The sequence below is a fragment of the Tasmannia lanceolata genome, unplaced genomic scaffold (assembly GCF_043159265.1).
Source record: "Tasmannia lanceolata isolate RefF3 unplaced genomic scaffold, GAP_Taslan_0.1 ptg000008l, whole genome shotgun sequence".
In the NCBI taxonomy this organism is placed as follows: Eukaryota; Viridiplantae; Streptophyta; class Magnoliopsida; order Canellales; family Winteraceae; genus Tasmannia; species Tasmannia lanceolata.
Window position 1 is genome coordinate 12,093,722 of NW_027518685.1, and position 14,010 is coordinate 12,107,731.

Consider the following 14,010-nt stretch of genomic DNA (forward strand, 5'->3'; position numbering starts at 1 on the left):
CCAATCGATATAGGTTTCCATAATTGTTGTTCCTCTTCAGGTGCCCGGAATCCGTCAATATTTTGCAAGTGTCCTGCATAGTAATATAAAGTAGTTCTTTCGTTATTGTCATATGTCTTTACCTCTTCTTGATAGTTTTTTTCATAATTGTCATAGATAGGTACCCGGGTCTGTACTTTTCGTATGTAGATTACGATTTTACCCTCAAATAATTTCTCATATAGATAGATGTTAGATATCAGCAAAGGGGTTAATGGTAAAAGAGTAATGCTGATGTGTAAATCCGAGATAAAAAGAAAAGAAATTCCTTTTTTCTCCGGCTATATTGTAGTAGATAGATTTTAGAAGTCAAAAATATATTTCAACACCAGTTGAAGAGCTTCAAGTTTTTCGTACAGTTGCAGGAGGAGGTAGAATGCAAGATTTTCTTTAAATGAAATGGGTGAGCAGTTTAAATGTGGCCCAATAATTCTCAACCTCACAATGATTCAAACTTGAAAAATCATACCCAGTGAGATATAAGGGTCATGTAGCGTTGAACGGTGTAAGACCCGTCATAAATCGAAACCTAGCCACCTGCCCCAATTCATTGAGGTTAGCTACCTAGCCTTTATAATACTCCAAATGAAATCTATTACACTAGTACACTGAACCCCTACAATTCAAACCCTCTTCTCTCCCTCTCTTCTCTCACCCGCCAAGATGCTAACCTTCTTATCCCATTTCTTCAGCACTGTTCACCAATTTCTAAGAAACCATTTCGTCCTCAGCTTTGTCTTCCTCTCTCCTCTAATGGCATGGATTCAGTTAAAAATCATTGAGATATCAAAATACTATGAACTTGAAACATTGCAAGTCCTTTGCTTCTCCTTTCTTCTCATTTTTATCCCCACCATCTATTTCATGTCCAAACCTCGTTCAATCTACCTAGTAGATTACACTCTCTTCAAGCCTCTACCCACTTGCCGTGTCCCCTTCTCTACATTCGTTGAACACCAAAAACTTGTCTATCAATCAGAGCCCAAATGTGTGGATTTCATGCTGAGAATCCTCACACGTTCCGGCCTCGGCGAGGAAACTAGCCTCCCCCCAGCGGCCCACTATGTTCCCCCAATGCCCAACTTACCCGACGCCAGGGCGGAAGCTCAGCTCGTCATTTTCACAATCATCGATGCCCTTCTCGCGAAAACGGGTATCAGTCCTGAGGATATCAACGTCCTCGTCGTGAATTGCAATGGTTTTTGCCCGAGGCCTTCGTTATCCGCCATGGTGGTGAACAAGTACAAAATGCGAAGCGATATACAGAGCTTTAACTTGGCCGGAATGGGTTGCAGCGCCGGACTTATAGCAGTGGATATAGCTCGAGACCTCCTTCGAGTAAAACCCAATTCCTACGCGTTGGTAAGTAATTTGATTTTCTGTATTAAAGGTCATGGGTTCAAGTCTCAAGACTGTGAAACAACTAATTGCTCTAAAAGCTTAAGCTGTTAGAAGAATTGCTATTTGATCATCTATTTTTCGACACTCCCCCTCACATGTGGCCCCTTTTTTTTGGGTTGTCCGTGGCACATGTAACCCCTCATTTGGGTTGGCCATAAAAAGGGTGGCCCAGTGCACGAGACTCCCACCATTTTGGGTTGGCCATGCACATAGATTTTTAATATCAAGGAGTTGTTTCCCGGCCCTATACCATGTGAAACAACCAATTACACAAAAAGCTTTAGTTGTTCTAGTTAGAGTTGTTATTTGATCATTTTTATTTAAAAAAATGAGCATTCATTTCCCTATGAGTGCCAATCATTTAGTTGATAAGGAGTTGTTGGGTTTTAGACCCGGGACCTCCCGGGAGGCAATAACTCTGAAGCCATGGGAAACACTCAATTGCAACAAAAGCTTGGGCGGTTAGAGGTGGAGATGTTATTCGATCATTTATATTTCAAAAAAGAGCATTCATTTCTCGAGGAGTGCCAATGTTTTAGCTGATCGCCTTGCTAAATTCAAGATCTTGAGGGACTCTTTTTACTCTCCTCGTGAATATGCAATCTCTTATTTATACTCTGAATATAGTTTTCTCTTCTTCAAATAGGTGGTAAGCACGGAGACAATTACCATGGGTGTCTACACAGGAACTCAACGGTCGATGATGGTTTCGAATTGCCTGTTTCGAATGGGAGGGGCCGCTGTTCTCATATCAAACAAACGAAGTGATCGAAACCGAGCCAAGTACCGTTTACTCCACCTCGTTCGAACCAATATGTCGGGGGACGACAAGTCCTACCTTAGTGTAATGGAGGAAGAAGATAGAAATGGAAAAGTTGGGATTTCTCTCTCGAAAGACCTCATGTATGTAGCCGGCGATGCCCTCAAACGTAACATCACTACCTTAGCACCCATTGTTCTTCCAATTTCGGAGAAGCTTCGTTACCTCTTCAACCTCCTAGGCCGAAAATTGTTCAAAAAAAAATGGAAACCCTATGTGCCGGATTTCAAACGGGCGTTTGAGCACATGTGCATCCATGCAGGCGGGAGAGGTGTGATTGATGAAGTGGAGAAGAACCTTCGGCTTATGCCGCAGCACGTGGAGGCTTCGAGGATGGCGCTGTATCGGTTTGGGAACACGTCGTCTTCGTCTTTGTGGTATGAACTGAACTACATTGAGAACAAAGGGAGGATGAAGAAGGGAGATCGAGTGTGGCAGATAGGATTTGGGAGTGGCTTTAAGTGCAACAGTGCTGTCTGGAAATGTAATCGGACCATTGACCTGCCGATGGATGGACCATGGTCCGACACCATCCACAAATATCCGGTGCGCATCCCTGAGGAAATTAACATGTGACCTTGGATCTATCTTTAAGAAGTGGCAATGTGCACTTCAAGGTTATATAAAAGGCTATTTGTGCACCTTATTACCAATAACTACCTCTCTCTCTCTCATGTGTCACATTTTGCAAACCTTCTATACATTTCATAACTAGTGCATCTTTCCATTTTCTCTATAAATCTGTTCTGATCATGCACAAATTAACAGAAAAGTAAAATAATCACAAACCACGAGATGAATACCGAGATTTACGTTGCGGCCAAGATGTCTATGTCCACGGGATCTTACACTAGGAGAAAAACAGAAAAACAATATACAAAGATTAGAATGGATTAACCAAAACCCACAAAATCGCAACATTGTCCTAGCCCGGCCCTAACAATCAACATTGTACCCGAGAGTAACCTGAGAAAAAACCGCGAGAAGGTAATGAAGTAACTAGCTAGTTTGTTACGTGTCAAACTGTTACTTTTCATGAAGTAACTGTTACCATGGTCTCTCTCTCTCTCTCAAACTGTTGCATGTCATGAAGTAACTAGCTAGTTTGTTTAGTATGGGTCTTTTGAATAAATCTTTAGTTGGATTAGTATTATCTACCAATAGCTAGCATTAACTACCAATAGCAATAGCTACCAGTAAGATTAGGATTGCGTTGAAGTCTTATTTATATTAGGATTCTACATTGGACTCTCCAATTGATGTTGGACGGCATATCTAAAGCGATTTAAGCTATTGAATGACAAGGAAAAAGTCACCACAAGCCCCAACACTCTTGCCGCAAAGCACAAGAGAAAAACTCCTCTCTATTTCAATCTTTTATATCTTAGGTGTTACAAAACCTATGAATCAAAAATCTTTCTCGTTTCTGCTTTCCCACCACAATACACAATCCTAGCTAAAACAGGAAAGCTGGGAAACTCTTGAAGTATAAGCAATTAAATAACACCATCTCTAACAGCTTAAGTTTTTGGAGTAATTGATTGTTTCACATGGTATAGAGCTAAAGATTCTTGCTTTTAAACTCACAACTCCTTGATATTTAAAGTCCAAGTGCAAGGAAAACCCAAAAAATGGGAGGCCACACGTGAGAGGGAGTGTTGAAGTATAAATAATCAAATAACACCATCTATAACAAGTTAAGCTTTAGGCACGGTAGTATCAGCAACGTTCAGTAAAAGTGTCAGTGTAAGTTACAGCGACATTTATTTGCATTTACATCGACGGTCACGACCATTGGTTTTCTCAACAAGTTAGAATGAAAGGTCTTTCCACATAAAGGGCTTTTCTGGGAAAGCTTTATCCTTTCCATTACTTTCCTTGAAAACAATCTTGATTGGTTGGTTCAATAAATTTAAAGAGAACTTGCTTCCTAAAAATTATTTCTCCTATTTGGATCATTATTAGTTGAAAATAAATAAAAAATGTTTACATTCAATGATATTACGAATTTAAGATTAATGGGACTCACATGTATGCTACGGAGTTAGCTATAGTAGAAAAGAATAATGAACCCTGCATGCATACTAATCATGGATATGCTGGCGTGGCTAAAGTTGGAGGGCTTACGCCCAAAAACCATAGGGACCCACATAAATAGTAATAAGTTGTGAGCTAGTGGAGCTAGGGCTACACAACAAAACCGCTCAAACCGATAAACCGAACCGAACCGGGCCATTCGGTTCGGTTTTTATGTCTACCAGTTCGGTCGTGGTTACGATTTTCACAAAACCGATCCAATCGGTTCGGTTCACGGTTCAGAAAATATTAATCCGCAAAACCAAACCGAACCGGCAATTGATATGAAAACCGAGCCGAACCGGTTCAGATATCTCTTTTTAGTATTTTTTGCCGTTCAACTTCAAACTTCAAACGGTTCGTCCATTATCCCCAAAATCAAATGGTCCAAAGTTGTCCATTATCCCCAAAATCAAACGGTTCGTCCAATATTAATCCATTATGTCTTTTTCTATTTATGACTACCCATTACTTATAGGTAAAATACAAATAAACGGTGAACCGAACCGAACCGAACCGGTTGTTCAACTGCCAATCGGTTCGGTTACGGTTTGGAAAAATCCAAACCGACGGGATCGGTTCGGTTTAAGAAATTCCCTTAAACCGAACCGGACCGAACCCTGTGCAGCCCTAGATGGAGCCAGTAAAAGGACCCATCCAAAAAAGACAATGGACCCTACATGTAGGCTAATCAACGGTCTACTACTGAGGCCCATATAGAGGGAATAATGTTCAAAAAATGATGGAGCTCACATCAGACTAAGCAACGATATACTAGTATGGCCCACCTCCATCTTCATACAAAACCTTAACTAAATCTCTCTCTCTCTCTCAACAAGGGTGTATGGTCTTATTGGTTAAGAGAGGATTAAGAGTTATGGTTTAAAGGATTGGATTAATCTGTTCTAATCGTTGGTTTTAATTTCACTGAACGCAGGGCTTTTACGCCAAACATGTCAACATTATCATTTCCATTGTTTTGCAGCCCGCTGGATTCGAGTTACATCTACCAAACACAAGAGGTGTAAATACCATTCACTTTTCATCTCTCTTGATAGAACTAAAAAGGGCGAAAAATACGCTCATTTGGGACCCCCGATTAAGGGTGTCAATTTTGGCTCGGGCTCGGAAGCTCGCTCGAGCTCGGCTCGAATCCTTAACGAGCCGGCTCGCCAGGCTCGTTAAGCTTAACGAGCCGAGCCCGATTTAGGCCAGGCTCGGCTCGTTAAGAATTTAATATATATATATATATATATACTATTAATATATATACTATTAATATATACACTAAAAGGGTTGTCCAGGGAGTGAAAGGGGGAGGCAAAATATGTCACTTCATTTTAGGAACCCCATTTGTTACTTTGACAACCCCCCTATATAGGGCTGTCCAGGGAAGATGAGGGGTGTGAACTTAATATAACCCAAGCTTGGTAAGGCTCGTGAGCCTGGCTGAGCCGAGCCGAGCTTTTGAGCTTAACAAGCCGAGCCTGGCCGAGCCGGAGCCGAGCTTTTGAGCTTAACGAGCCGAGCCGAGCCGAGCCGAGCTTGGCCAGGCTCGGCTCGTTTACACCCCTACCCCCGATAAATGTTTTCTGCCCCTACTGCGGCTCCTGCCCTGGTTTTCTCGGGTTTCAAAGGACATTCCCAGTAACACCCTTTGAAAGAAGGTCAGACTTTGTAAACTTTTTTACAAAGACACATGGCAAATAGCATATTGTTAGGCATTGATAAAAATAAGGAAATAATATCAACACAACCATGGTTTAATAATTGCACAAACTCAGCTTGTCTTTTCGTTTGTAATTCGTTTCTAAGAGCTTTTTGGGTAGAGTTAAAAGCCACGCGCTCTACCAAATGAGCTAGGTCGGCCTTATAACTGTGGTAACCCATGACAGCGTTTAAAAAAAATAAAAGACAAGATGGGTCAGTGCAATTATAAAAACATGGTTGTGCCGATATCACTTCCCTAAAAATAAGGACATACTTATCAGATTCCCACGACCAAGTCCCAACCATCCCTCCAAACATGCCTTCCTCCCCCTCCAAAATCCCCCTCTACCTAATCCCCCTCCTCTTCCTCACCCTCATAGGCCCCACTCTCGCCAGAAAACGCCACGTCATCACAATCCGATCCCCAAACCTCTACCCAGAAAGTCTCACATGGGACCCATCAGCCCAACACTTCATCGTAGGCTCAGTCCTTCACGGCTCAATCCACTCAATCTCCGACGCCGGAGTCATCGAAACCCTAATCTCCGACCCAAACCTCCCTCCAAACACCTCCGTCCTCGGCCTCTCCATCGACTCGGCTCGCCATCGGCTCCTAGCCGTCCTCCACGCCGTCAGCCCCCTCCCTCCTTTTGATGCCCTCGCAGCCTACCACCTCCCCTCCCGCCGCCGCCTCTTCCTCGCTCCGCTCTCCGACACCTCCGGCGCCACCCACCGTCCCGTCGCCAACTCCGTCACCGTTGATTCTTCTGGCACCGCTTACGTCACCAGCTCTGCCGGAAATTTTATATGGAAAGTTGAAATCTCAGGCCAAACATCTATCCTCTCCAGATCCCCTATCTTCTCGTCCGGACACGTGTACGGAGATCGTGCGGACAGCTGGTGCGGGCTGAATGGGATCGTGCACGTGCGGAGGAGCATGCTGTTGGCCGTACAGACGAATACGGGGAAATTGTACAGGGTGGATTCGGAGGATGGGACGGTTAGGATTGTTTCTTTGACGAAGGATCTGACGGGAGCTGATGGGATCGCGATGAGGAGTGATGGGGTGGCGGTGATCGTGGCGAGCCACGTGGCGTGGTTTTTAAAGAGCGAGGATGGGTGGGATGAGGCGAGGGTTTTTGACGAGATTGCCCTTGAGGAGGATAAGTTCCCGACGGGCGTTGCTATTCGGGAGGATGATAGGGCTTATGTTTTGTATGGGCATTTGAATGAGGCTATTTTGGGAAATGTGGGGAGGATGGAGTTTAGTATTGAGGAGATGGAGTCGGAGAGGGAGAAGGAAAGCGATTCTGTTTGGGTGTTTGTTTTGATTGGGTTGGGGGTTGCTTATTTGTTCTATTGGAAATATATGATGTGGCAGCTTGCGAAGAATATGAACAAGAAGAGAAATTAGGAAGTAAGAGGTAAAAATATGTTTTTTTTTTTTTTTTTGTGAATTTAATGTTATTATGATGCTGTTGCACTTGTTTCTGAATTGGGTTGGAATGAGAAGTCAAAGTTTTGCAATTTGATGTTCTTGTTTTGGTGGAATTCAGTTTTGTTGTGAGAATGAAGCAGTCGAATAGTTCAAATTACACTCTTTAACTATATTTTGATTTGATAGGTTCTGATTGAGATTTGAATCATTAAGATTAAACCCATGGATTGAGATTGCATCTCTTCGTGAAGGATATGAGTTGTTCAAGAATTACTTCGCTTTTCTTGTAGAAGGGAAGTTCAACGCAATCAAGAGAAAAGCAAAACCATATATCCTCTGCATAAAGGACTGCAGATTTTTACTCATGAAAAAGAAATAAGGGCCCGTTTGGATACCTCATGCATTTGTATTTTGATTTGGATCTGAGTTTTGGATACAAAACACATCAACCATCTTCATGATCATGTTTTAAGAGAGAGGGGGAGAGGGAGAGGGAGAGAGAGGGAGGGAGGGATGTCTCGCTGCTGCCGGAGCAACGTCGAGGGAGCAGTGATGGTGAAGGAAATTGCCACAAATATTGATTTCCAAATAATGTCTCGCAAAACAGATTTGAAAATCGGAATTTTTTGCACTGTTGTAGCTGATTTGGAAATCTAAGGATCTGATCCAGTTCAAAATATCAACTAAATCCAAATCTAAATCTTGTTGGTATCCAAACGTGGCCTAAAAGGAAATATTATTCTCAGATGTTCCCCTGATCAATTCAGGTTTTTGCACCATCTTCAATTACTTTTGATTCCCAATAAAGCAAGCAAAATAACTTAAAATGATGTGAACAAATGCAACTCGCACCCTGTAGAATCTGCTAGATATTTAGAGATTTATAGTTTCCAGTCTCCCAGAATGTACTGGTCTTCGATGTTGAACCTGTTAGAAGTTTCTAACCTTAAGTGGCCTTTGAAGGCAATTCTTGAATTGGCAAGTATGCACACAGTTTTTGGATGGTTCTTGGGCTCAAAGTTTTGCTCTAGCAAGTTGCTAAAGTTAGCCCCAAGAGACCAAACGAATGGCTTAATGTGAGCTTTCTTCTCTTATGTATATGGCCCTTGGTTCCTCTTCCTAGCTCTTGAGTGAGAGGTCCCCTATTGACCAAAGAGTTGGAGATGGAGAAGAGCAAGGGGCATTTCCAAGTCACCTTCAAGCTCAGGAAAGTGTAGAGGTTCCTCATAGATTGAAGAAAGCGGAGGAACGACAATGATGCAAGCTATAAGTCTCTCACTCTCTCTTTGGTCCCTCATTGACCAAAGAGAGTAGAAGGGAGAGAAGAGCGAGGGGCATTTTCGAGTCGCCTTCAAGCTCATGAAAGCGTACAAGTTCTTCATCAGAGTGAAGCAAGCGGAGGAACGGCAATGGCGCAAGGTATAAATCTCTCACTCTCTCTAATAAAGGAGTAGTTTTCTTTGATTTGAATGCCGAACATCCAAGGGATCAATTCATGTAATGTTAGTTTAACAGAACCCATGATAGATGTCATTAGGGGTGTAAACGAGACGAGACGAGCCGAGCCTGGCCAGGCTCGGCTCGGCTCGTTAAGCTCAAAAGGTGGGCTCGGCTCGAAGTGACATATTTTGCCTCCCCCTTTCACTCCCTAGACAACCCTTTTAGTGTATATATTAATATATAATATATATATTTAAATATATTAAATTCTTAACGAGCCGAGCCGAGCCTGGTCTAACTCGGGCTCGGCTCGTTAAGCTTAACGAGCCGGCTCGGTTCGGCTCGTTAAGGATTCGAGCCGAGCTTTTTTCGAGCCGAGCTCAAGCGAGCTTCCGAGCCCGAGCCAAAATTGACACCCTTAGATGTCATGATCTTAGGGAGAATTTAACCTGCGTTTGTAGCAAATTTGTTAGAATCGGTGATACATAATCACCCATTTTGTTTTTTATTTTGTTCATTTTGGAGTGGGTCCCAGTTGGCCCTTTAAGCGGCATGTTTTTTCTTTCATTCATATATTCTCTTGGGGCTCTAGGAGGTCTTTTGTGGTGAAGCAAAAGCAAGGCTCTCTCTACTTGTTTACTCGAGGTGTTGAGAAGAGTAAGAGGTGGTGAAAGTCTAGGGAGAGGGGTTTTCTCTTGGGGCTCTAGGAGGGCTTTTGTGGTGAAGCAAAAGCAAGGTTCTCTACTTGGTTACTCAAGGTGTTGAGAAGAGAAGAGAGGAGAAAAGGTTAGAGCAAAAGGAGGGGTTTTCTCTTGGGCTCTTGAAAGGCTTTTGTGGTGAAGCAAAAAGGTTTTTTCCTCTTCTTGTTTACTCAAGGTGTGTTCTTCTTCCATTGTTCTTCTTCTCCATAGAGTTTTCTTCTTTGTAAGAGAAGCATTGTATTGGAAGGTTTTCCAAAGGGGTTTTCCTCACACTCGGTTAGAGATTTGAGGGTTGCTTCATAGTTGCATAGAAGGTTGGAGAGAAGGGTTTTATCGGTGGAGGTAACATTGTACTTTGGAGGTGTACTATTGGTTCTAAATAGTAGATTTTTTGTGTTGCCTTATCCGTGGGGTAGCCCATTGTGGTGAACCACGTATATTCTTGTCTTCTTGTGGTTGTTTGTTTTCCTTCCCTTGGAAGTTGTGGTTTGTTGGCATATATTTTCTCCATCTTGTTGTGCAAGATCTTGGGTAATTCCGTGTGTTAGCCTGTGGTAGATTGGCAGGTGTTATTGGCCGTGGGTCTTGGCCCCCAACAAAACTGGCAAAGGTTGTTGAAAATTCTACAATTTTGATATTTCCAGGGCACCATTATTAATACTTACAGTTCCAACTTCTAAGAGCAGATACTGCTATAATCTCTGCTTGCAGTTTCTGTGATGGCCAGTCTTTGAAAAAACCAATTACACTAAACCATAAGCTGTTAGAGTTGATGCTATTTAATCAGATATACTTCAACACAGTCCATTTCAACCATTTCTCGAATCAATCCGTAGTTATATCTATAACAAAGTGGAAACTACAAAAACCTTCCCAAGTACATTATAAAGAAGACAGGCAACATTGACTCGAACATTTCAGAAACGGACTCACCACGATTCACTGTTCAAACTAGTGCTGAGGCATCCAAACCCCATGGTTTAACAGAAATTCTAGGCATTTATATCTCCCAGTCTAGCAAGTACCTTTACCAAGACAAGTACCCAGAAGCAAGTCTTTAACAAGTAAAATGAATAGTCAAGTCTATTTAAACAAGTGATTGTTAAGTTTGAAACATGAAGACGCATTGGAAGAGAGCTTGCAGAGAGTTCAATCGTTCGATTTTCAAATACATATTCCCTCTTAGATTGTCAAGAAGAATAGCAAGTGGAGCAATGTAAAGGAAAATTCCAATCAAAGGCAGGCTTCTAAGCTCAGGAAAGAGGTCTAGTTACTTGTATGGGAAATGAGAATACTAGAAAAAGAATCAAATAATTGGAGAAAGACCTCCTGGAGATTAGAAATTTAGGACCCGCTAAGGATGCAAAATTGGTTACGCATTTTATTTGACCAAAAGTGATACATTTGTGATAAAATAAAGCTATACAATGAAAATTCAAATATCATGGATCAATTATGAAATCGGCAACTCAATAACTTTTGATGCCTTTGGCTGAAACAACATAGCTTAAGAACATCAAGCCATCAGCCTAGGAACATCAAGCCGTCAGTTAAAAACTCATGCTTCTTCATGTTATCATAAACTTTCTGCCTCCTTAATGCTTCAAACACTTATAAAAGATGTTTCAAGTGCTTAATGGAATCATTGTGTTACACAGAGATATCTTCTAAGTAGACCCCACTTCTAAAATCAATAATAGAAAAGACTTTACAAACCAAAAGCATATCCAACAATTTCCTGAATGAGGATTTGAAAATTGTACTGTTACTCCTCTGGTCATAGCTATACTAGATTGTAAGTCCCTCTTTTATTTTCTAATTTCTGGTAGGGACCTTGCCTAACCCCAGCTTACCGACCAAAAAAATAAAAGGATTTGAAAATTTATGCTAGATTGTAATCTTATTAATCCTCTGACTATCGATATACATATTCCAAGAATTATCCATCCTTGGTGTTAATAAGGCCGCAACACATGGACTCATGCTCTCTAGAATTATTCCTTTCTCACACATGTATCTTTGTTTTTCCTATTCTTTTTGTACGAACCTGTAGTTGCGCTCATCAAGTCAAAGCATGTTTCTTCAACTTGATAGAAATAATTTTTACTTTACGATGATCTGAAACGTCCTTGTAATCAAGCACTCGTTCAATTGTGTTGAGCCAATCAATAAATTCATCAGATTAAATCTTTCCTTCAAAGTCTATTACATCCACCTTCTTTTCAACAACATGATATGGCTGAGCACTTGAAGAAGAAGAGAAACTAGGAAGGAAGAGTTAAAAAATGTTGGCCTTTTTTCAATGAATTTGAATCTTCTTCTGATGTTCTTACAGTTGTTTCTGAATTGGGTTGGAATCAAAACTCAAAAGTTTTGTCATTCTGATGTTGTTATTTTGGTGGAATTCAGTTTTGTAGTGAAAATGAAATAGTCTATTAGTTCAAATTACACTCTTAACTATATTTTAATTTGATTGGTTGTGATTGAGATTTGAATCATTAAGATCAAATGCATGATACTTGTGTTAGGAATATGATGATCAAATGGAGTAAGAAGGAAACTATTAGAACTGCGAATGCTAAGGAGAAAGAAAAACTTGGCTTCTACTTTCGTCTGTTTGAGTCAATTGGAGGTGGGGGATTAATGATCTCTGCTCTAGCAGAGTTTCTAAATAAGCCTTCTGTTTTGATTACCAAGTTTTTCTTCGAATGAATTTGAGTTATTCCAATACACTCTGCATTGCAAACGATCATCAATTGGATTCTCATTTATTACAATTTGATTTACAAACTCAAATCACTTCGAAAGTAATTCCAACCGAAGTAGTCTTTAAAAATAAAAAAAAATAAAAAACATGTTGCATTCATTTGACACAGGATGCTATGCCAGTAGTCTTGAAATATATAGTATTTAAGATAAAAATAGCAATTGCCAATGCATGAAAGCATGATATCAAAGGAGAAATGCCAATTTTAATGTCATAAAAAAAATGTCAGTTTTAAATGCAGCTAAAGTAAGATAAACATCAATTGGATTCTCATTTATTACTGTAAATTTGACATGGTTGGGATCCAGTTGTTGACCTGCCTTTGGAAACTGGTGTTATTTTTACTCACTGGGTTGGAGGATGCTTTTGGCAAACTGGTGGTGTTTTTTCCTCATTGTGTGAGCTCAAATCAGTCCTGTTTTGTTATCCCGGATTCACCCATAGCTTCTCGAGCTTCTCCATGATCTTTCACGGTTTTGCATTTCGAGCTTCAAATGGATCAGTTATGCACGAACGTTTACTTTTCTAAAAATGTCGATAATGATAGTTATTTCCAATGAATTGAGATTGAAATTCGAGATGGGTAGTTGAGTACAGTTACGAAAGATTTCCTCCCAAAATTAATGGACTGTTATGGACGATTTCCATGGAAAAACTATATAAGGAGATGACTGCCTCCAAAGAAAAGGTCCTGATTCCTGGACCATTCAACAACCTGTCTTAATGTACTTTATCTTAACTTTACTGTAGATTTTAGTTATCTCAGTTTGTAACTTTACCCAATGATATGAATTCTAAAAGAAATGTAATCATCCTCGTCGGTGAGCATTTTCTTTTAGTTTCTATTCTCTATGAATACATTGGTGCTTGTTTGTGCTCTGTCATATTTGATTGAATGTCTATTTGCTTTATATTTCACATTCACATTCCTTCATTTCTCTGTATTTAGGCCTGCATTTTGGTAACTTAAAGAAGTGAGTTCCCTCTTCTTCTCAATCGCCTAGAATACAATACCAGGAGACGAATGGATTACCCCGCTCATTGAATTTTGAGAATCAAACACCTGTAGAAGCTGCTAGAAATTTATAGTTCCCCTTTCAAGGCTATAGACAAGCAAGACCCAGTAGGAAGAAAGCAAGGAAGTTGGGGCTGCTGCCGTTTTGAAATAATATTGTAAGGACAGAATCATATATTACTTGTCCCAATGATAAAAATAAATGCAGTTACAGTTTCATCCCCTGTTTCCAATTTCTCCTTCTACTTCTTTAACATCTTAAAACTTTTCTAGAAAAAAGTTTTACCCATATGACGGTATTGTTTGATTTCATGTGCATGGCAATCAAAATGCTTTGCTGAAATGTTCTGAAGGTCACCTGCAATGAGATTAGAAAACCCATAATTGGGCAGCTCTGAATGATAATGATAGATGGACATGAGGAGCAAGAAGCCGTTAGCTCTAGTGTTCTTGAATAAAAACAGAGTAACCATTAAATTATTGGAGGAACCTCCTAGAGATTCATGGACATATAGGCCATGTCCGTTTTGGAATATGAGAATTTATTTTTGAGTACGAAACTCATTATTGGACTCCAATTTGAACGGATTGAAGTCTACCAGA

The 14,010-nt window shown here is 40.6% G+C and overlaps 2 protein-coding genes across 3 annotated transcripts; both read left to right on the forward strand.

Annotated features, from left to right (window-relative positions):
- The first annotated feature begins 658 nt into the window (after positions 1 to 658).
- LOC143882984 (3-ketoacyl-CoA synthase 6-like) lies at positions 659 to 2,990 on the forward strand. The gene is made up of 2 exons (XM_077386358.1): positions 659 to 1,401; positions 2,087 to 2,990. Exons 1-2 carry the CDS (start codon positions 703 to 705, stop codon positions 2,834 to 2,836), a joined length of 1,449 nt encoding a protein of 482 aa, XP_077242473.1. The 5' UTR covers positions 659 to 702; the 3' UTR covers positions 2,837 to 2,990.
- A 3,339-nt stretch (positions 2,991 to 6,329) lies between these two features.
- Positions 6,330 to 13,635, forward strand: LOC143884367 (NHL domain-containing protein). 2 transcript variants are annotated; one of them, XM_077387887.1, is made up of 2 exons: positions 6,330 to 7,470; positions 13,342 to 13,635. In XM_077387887.1, the coding sequence occupies exon 1, from the start codon at positions 6,363 to 6,365 to the stop codon at positions 7,458 to 7,460; it is 1,098 nt and encodes a 365-aa protein (XP_077244002.1). In that variant the 5' UTR covers positions 6,330 to 6,362; the 3' UTR covers positions 7,461 to 7,470; positions 13,342 to 13,635. The 2 variants fall into 2 exon arrangements, with proteins under 2 accessions (XP_077244002.1, XP_077244001.1); XM_077387886.1 differs by lacking the exon at positions 13,342 to 13,635 and adding an exon at positions 12,688 to 13,271.
- The last annotated feature ends 375 nt before the right edge of the window (positions 13,636 to 14,010 follow it).